The 7,050-nt window shown below is 52.6% G+C and overlaps 1 protein-coding gene across 6 annotated transcripts in view; it reads left to right on the top strand.

Moving 5' to 3' along the window:
- The first annotated feature begins 23 nt into the window (after positions 1-23).
- Positions 24-7,050, top strand: part of LOC101934233 (NACHT, LRR and PYD domains-containing protein 3-like) — a 43,619-nt gene continuing 36,592 nt past the window's right edge. For 4 of the 6 annotated variants that reach the window (XR_006172831.2, XR_006172830.2, XM_065573855.1 and 1 more), the window contains exon 1: positions 24-3,009. Coding sequence is in view for 2 of the 6 variants with exons in the window: in XM_065573855.1 (XP_065429927.1) it covers positions 2,881-3,009 (129 nt within the window). In the remaining 4 variants the exon portion in view is untranslated. The remainder of the gene's footprint in view (positions 3,010-7,050) is intronic. The other 2 variants (XM_065573857.1, XM_065573856.1) reach the window with 1 other exon arrangement.

The following is a 7,050-nucleotide window of genomic DNA, read 5'->3' as shown; positions in this document are numbered from 1 at the left end:
GCGTAACTGTCCGAGAGCTGAGCCCTCCCTGTGGCCCCGCGGCATCCGCCCCCCCCCCCCGCCCCCTCGTCTGACGCGCTGACTCCGCCTCCCGGCGCTGCCCGACCCCGCTTTGAGCCGCTTCTCCCCAGGGAACGTCGCGCGCAGACAGGGCTGCGCTGGCCCGGCCCAGGCTCCCTGCTCCTGCTCCCGTGGGAGTGTGCGGGGGCATTACAGCCGCTGGTGACTAGCCGGGCCCTGTGTTTAGCTCCTTGTTGCTACTGGCAGAGCCTGCCCCGCCCAGACAGGGTGACCAAGTGTCCCCTTTTTATAGGGACAGTCCCGATAATTGGGGCTTTGTCTTATATAGGTGCCTATTCCCCCCCCCCCCCCCCCGGGTTTTCACACTAGCTATCTCGTCACCCTAAGTCTGGACCGCAAACAGCAGCTGGCCCAGGCCTGAGTCTGCCCCGGCTCGGGCCATGCCGGCTGCTGAGCCCTGCAGCCATCCCACTGCACAGGCCAGGTTAACAGTGATGGTCCGTCTGTTCCTCGGAAACATGAAATTGTGGCCCGTAGGTAGGCAAAAGCACAGGCTCAGGCCAGTGAACCTGCTGGGCTGCTACCAGAGGCGCACAGCACCTGCCCTGTGCTCATTGCACCAAGCTGCCACCTTGTGTGGCTGGTGTCATGGCCAGCTGGCAGTACCCATCAGAGAAGGGTTGGAATGAAACCCAAACAGCAGCAGGAGAGGGGCAAGGGGCAGGACATACATACAGGAGACAGACAGTCACTGCAGGAGAGCAGCATTTTCGGATGCAGAGCAAAAGTGACACCTTGTGGCTAATTTGGGCTAACCACAGCTGCTGGATTTCTGCCTCCCCAGTCCCAGCTGTGCGGGACTGCAGGGCATGTTCCAGAGGGGCAGGACTGGCTCCCAGTAGTTCTGATGTCTGAAGCTGAACTTCCTAGATTATCACTTGGCTCAGTGCAGCCCATGTCATTGCAGCTATGTTATTACAGTTGCAACGTTGACAGACCCCAGTCATCGGCAGGCAGGATCGAACCTGGGACCTCTGGAGTTTAGTGCATGAGCTAAAAGCCAACTCGTTGTTAGGTAATACTGTAGAGCGGACTCATTTAACTCTCTCTCTAAGTGGTCTCAGTGCCACTAGCTGGGACAGAACACCACACCCAGAAGGTGTGTGGGTTACACAGGCACTTCAGTTGTATGTATACGTTGGTTGCTCCATATGCCCTTGTAATGGTGCAAATCGCTGCAGATCGTTTAGCAGGGAAACACCTACGCTGTATCCCTGCACAGCGCTCCTTTCATCCGCTGTTGGATCATTGCATTGTGGGTGTCAGCACAGCTTCCCAGAGCACGGACTCAAACACCTGATGAACAGTTGGCAGATTCCTAAAGGGTCAACACTCCTGCTATGAAAGCTCCCAACACACATTTCTGGGTCCTCCGGGAAGTGCTCCAGCAAAACCAGGGAAGCTCAGATTTGATATTTTGGGCATTCCATGGTAAACACCAGACAGAGCTGCCCCCTTCACCCCTACAGGCCTTCTCCAGGCACCAGAAAGAAGCAAAAAAGGGCACAAACCTGCTTTTTTTTTTCTTAATTCAATAAATAAAACAAACCCCAAACAGAGGAGATTTGTGAGGAAATAGTGCAAATGCTGGTGGCATAGAACCTTTGCTATGGCCAAAGTGCTGACAGGAGGAGCTGGGCACCTGCCCCATAATCGATTGAGGTATCCAGGGAAGTCCTTTGGGAATACGCAAAGGGATGGGATTTCAAAAAGTGCTCAGTATTGGCTTGACTCTGCTCCAGTTGAAGTCAATGGAAGTTTTACTATTTCCCTGGGAGCAGAGTTAGGTCAACCCTGAGGCCCGGGTCGATGAAGGTATTTAGATTCCTAACTCCCAGAGAAATCAATGGGCGTTAAGTGCCTTTGTGGAGCTGGAGTTGAATGCTTTTGCAGATCTCATGCGAGGTGCCTACATGTATCTGGGAGGCAGGGATGTATGAGCCCCTGGGTAGGTGCTGAGCCCTGCTCAGGGATAGAGAAGGGATGGCTTGTGTCCCCCCATTTGGCCCCCAGCACAGAATAGAGCGGCACTACCCGCTTTCCTAGCTTGTGACCTGGCTGCAAGAGCCCCCCGAGGATACCCTGACCACCACCTTCCTGCCCCCACCCTGGGGACACCGGCAGGGTGGGAGGGCTGCAGCGTTGCTAAGTCAATTGCACTGGCTGAGGAAGCCTGTAGGTTTTCTTTGCAGTTCCATCCATGCCAGCAGAAAGTGACCACAGTGCACCGAGGAATCCCTTGTCAGCTTCCATCTGGCTGCTGCCTCCTCTCCTTGCTGCTAGCAGCGGGGACATGGCAGTCCTGGGCTGTTTGATACATGCAGCCTCTGACACCTGTTCTCCTTCTCTTAGGGATGCCCGCATGATGGGTCTCTGAGACGTCCTGAGTGCAATGAGTTTGTGGTTCTCAGTCCAGTTCCTAGTGGGCCCACTTGACCCAAACCATCCTGCGACTGGCAGCAGTTGGCCCCCTTGGCTGGCAGCGTTAGCAGCCTGAAAGTATCAAAGAGGATGACCCCTCTCGGGGCAGAGTGCGTGCGGTGGGGCAGCTTGCCCTGTTGGTGCCCCTGCTGTACCTGTTCTGCAGTGAGACGGCCAGGCTGCGGTGTCCAGGCGGCGTCACTGTCCCCTCTATCCCACCATGGTCACAATGGGATCTTTCCAGTCCTAGTGGGTTGGCTTTGTCCTTTCACCCTAAAAATGTGACTGAGTCCAGTATCCTCCAGCCTGGCTGGCAGCCGCCCCCTCGCTTTAGGAGCCCTGTTTGACTCCACATGACTCAAAAATCGTGCAGTGTACATGTGCATAGAGGCGGGGCTTTCCTACTCCAGGCCTTCCTTCCTGCTGGGGACAGGAGTCCGGCAACCCAGACGGTGCAGGGCCGGGAACATCTGCTGCAGACGGTGCTGCCTCCCTGGAGCCTGCAAAGTAAGTGACAGGATTTCCTGGGGCTCTTCCCACCTCCTTGCCCAAGCGGGAGTGCTGGGATCAGAGGAGAGGAGCAGAATCTCCCCAAACTGCAGCTTTCTGGGTGTGAGGCAGAATGAAAATGAAAGTGAGGTGCCGGGCGGGAGGTGGCTCTGCAGAAGGGAGCTCTGTGGGGGGGTGTGTCTTTGGATTTTCCATTTCACGAGGGGCCTGAGATCTTGGCAAGAGCTCAGCCAAGGAGCCTGCTCCCCAGGACGCCCCTGAGGGTTCTCCACAGGGGCCCAGACCTATATCCAGCCCCGTCGTAAACGGCTGGAGCACGCTGGAGTCGCCTGCTTGTACCAGGGCTGACTTTGGCCTCGTAACAGGAAGGTTGCAGTTTCTGCACAGCTGATCCAATGACCCCTGTGAGTGATCAGCTCAGTTTTCGCTGCCGGAGGCTGCGGCCTGTTGAGCTGGTTCACGTGCCCATGCATGAAGCTGCTTTCTCGAAAGATAAGCCCTGCAGTTTTGGGGGCTGATGCAGGCAGGGTCTCCTGTCTGCACACTGACTAAATCTCCCACCCGCTGTGCTCAGTCTCAGGGTTTGGCTGTGATGCAGAGTTAACTCGAGCTATAACTCAAGTGCTGCCCCTAATCTGAGTCCAGTCCACACACACTGTCAAGGCTGCTTCCCCACTCTGAACTTTAGGGTACAAATGTGGGGGCCTGCATGAAAACTTCTAAGCTTAACTACCAGCTTAGATCTGGTCCGCTGCCACCACTCCCAAAGCTAATTCCCTTCCCTGGGTAGCCTTGAGAGACTCTTCACCAATTCCCTGGTGAATACAGATCCAAACCCCTTGGATCTTAAAACAAGGAGAAATTAACCATCCCCCCTCCTTCCTCCCACCAACTCCTGGTGGATCAAGATCCAACCCCCTTGGATCTAAAAACAAGGAAAAATCAATCAGGTTCTTAAAAAGAAGGCTTTTAATTAAAGAAAATGGTAAAAATCATCTCTGTAAAATCAGGATGGAAAATAACTTTACAGGGTAATCAAACTTAAAGAGCTCAGAGGACCCTCCTCTAGCCTCAGGTTCAAAGTACAGCAAACAGAGATAAACACTCTAGTAAAAGGTACATTTACAAGTTGAGAAAACAAAGATAAAAACTAACACGCCTTGCCTGGCTGTTCACTTACAAGTTTGAAATATGAGAGACTTGTTCAGAAAGATTTGGAGAACCTGGATTGATGTCTGGTCCCTCTCAATCCCAAGAGCGAACAACTTCCCAAACAAAGAGCACAAACAAAAGCCTTCCCCCCACCAAGATTTGAAAGTATCTTGTCCCTTTATTGGTCCTTTGGGTCAGATGCCAGCCAGGTTACCTGAGCTTCTTAACCCTTTACAGGGAAAAGGATTTTGGAGTCTCTGGCCAGGAGGGATTTTATAGTACTGTACACAGGACAGCTGTTACCCTTCCCTTTATAGTTATGACACACACAAACCCTTAATTCGAGTGCAATGGTGCTTTTAACTGGAGCTGGCTGGCCCGTCAGGTCATGGGCGGCCTGTGACCCGCCTGTTGGGGGAGGCTAGCCCCTGGCCCCTCCCCTTCTGCCCAAGGCCCCCTCCCCTCTCCTCTCCCTCCCCTTTTGCCCCCCCTACCCCGCAGGAGCCTAGAGCATCCCCACTACTGGCCCCAGCGCCAGGTGGTGTGGCAGCAGTGCCCCCACCCTGGTGCACCAGGCAGCCAGCCCTGGAGCGCTGGGTGGCCGGGCGGCATGGTCTGAGCATTGGGTGGGCAGCGCAGCCCCGTAGTGTTTCCAATTTAGCTATTTTGTCACTAGATTTAGTGACTTTTTGGTTTTCCTAGCGAGAAAATAAGTGTCAAAGTGACCAGTGACAAATCTAGCGACTTTCACTGCCAACTACAGTGACATTCAGAGAAAGAAATCACCAATATGTATAGTCACAAAATCATTCACAAGCAGATCAATAGTGTTAACAAAATCCATTTCGTGCTCTTCTTTATACATTCTGCTGCACACCAAGTCAATGTCATCATGTCTCAATTGAGCATGTCCTCGGAAGGAATCGCATTCCAGGGCTTCTTGGGATGAGATCACTGGAATCTGCAGGCAAGGAAAATAAGTTTGTGGAGGCTAATTAAATACTTTGCTAAAGCCAGGTGCACTTCGGAAAGAGCAGCACGTTAGCCAGGGCTTGTTTTTACCCAAATGTTTTTTCTCTCAGCTCCGTAGTAGGTAGTACACCCGGTCAGGCAGGGAAAGCCAGCTAATGAAGCGGGCTGGGTGGGAGGCAGGTTAGCCAGTGAGGAGAGCCGCACAGATGGAAGATGGGGTGGGATGAGACAGGGCCATGTGCCCAGTGGGGCAGGGGACACTGTGTGTCCAGGAACGAAGCCCTTATTACAGGATCAAAGGTGGAGCTAGCTTGATTTCAGTTCCCCTTTACTCCTTCCCCTGGCTTGGCCTGGGGTTAGCTGCCCAGCTGTTTTCAGAAATGAAACCCTGGAAGCGGGCGGAAGGGGTCTGGGTAGTGGATTTTTGTTTTTAAATCTACTTTCTTTGCTCCCTGCAGCGCTGAGCTCAGGCCAGGCGAATGCCCTCCTCCCCCTGGCTCTGGGCTCTCCCTTTCACTAACCTGTTGGCTCAAATCCATGCTGGCAAGAGTCGGCCGAAATTAACCAACCCCAGCCGGCCTGGGTTGCAGAGTACAGAGCATCCTTCCCAATAAGCAGAGGGCTGTAGTTTCCTTCCCAATAAGCAGAGGGCGCCCTCCTGATGTAGTTGCTGCCGGTGTGCAACAGAATGTAGTAAGAAGACCATGGAATGAATTTTATTAACATTATCGAGCTGCTTGTCAATGATTTTAGAACATTGCAAGCTCTCCCGGGTGCTGGGACTCCAGCCCCGTCAGGCCACGCAGACTGCTAGTTTCGGCAATATAAGAGATCTCGGGTTGCCGTGTTGAGCTTTTGTTGGTAGTCCTCCAGTTTGTCATGCACCTTCTGGTACAGCACAAAGCTGTGATGGTTTGTCGTGTTCTCTCCCAAGGCCTGAAGCAGCTGGTCAGTACCTGAGTACAGAAGAAGGGAGGAATACTTTAGAAGAGCATGGAATGGATTTTATTAACACTATTGAGATGCTTATGAATGATTTTGTGACTATACTCGCCTGGGTATGTGTTTGCGTAGTGTGTGTGTGTGTATATATAATTCTCTGTTGCATTCTCTGGATATAATTCTCTGTAAACTTTGTTCAGTGACATTTTTGACTCCTTTTGAGTGCTTAAACAGCTACATCTAAGGACTTTTCAGGGTTTGTCTGGTGACTTCCTGCTATGTGGAGTTGGCAACACTGACTTCCCTCCTTACCAAAACAACACATTCCCCCAGTACGTTACAAACACACTCCATCTAAATTCACATATATCAGAGAGGGTTCCCCACAGTTCTGAATGCCAGTCTCACAATTCTGACTGTCACCAGCCCAGTCTGGGGAACCCCCTCTTCCTCTCAGCGTTGGCGAGGGCTCTGCGCTCAGAGTCTCTATTTCTCCCTCACGCTCACTGAGCATCAGGATCAGGAGGCCTTGTCTCCTGGGTGGCCAGCTGCTATTTCTCCTGCAGCCAGTTGCTATTTCTCTTGGCAAGCCATCTGTAGCTCGCTTTCTGTGGCCTCCAGCCCCTCTGGGAGATCTCCAGTCCTTGGGATGGGAGCCATAAAGTAGGCGTTTATCCTAGTAGTCACTAGAAGGGAAAGCGACTCACAGTTTGCCAGAGGGTTACACAACAGCCGTAAAACTCTGGGACTCAGTCATAGATTCCAAGGCCAGAGGGCACCATTGTCATCTAGTCTGACCTCCTGGATGACATAGGCCAGAGACCTGCCCCAAAATAATTCCTAGAGCTTTGAGAAAAACATCCAATCTTGATTTAAAAATGGCCAGTGATGGAGAATCCACCACGACCTTGGGTAAATCGTTCCAGGGGTTAATTACCCTCACTGTTAAAAATGTACACCTTATATCCAGTC

Source organism: Chrysemys picta, chromosome 20 (genome assembly GCF_011386835.1).
Source record: "Chrysemys picta bellii isolate R12L10 chromosome 20, ASM1138683v2, whole genome shotgun sequence".
NCBI classification, from domain to species: Eukaryota; Metazoa; Chordata; order Testudines; family Emydidae; genus Chrysemys; species Chrysemys picta.
This window is presented reverse-complemented; position numbering and strand designations above follow the sequence as displayed.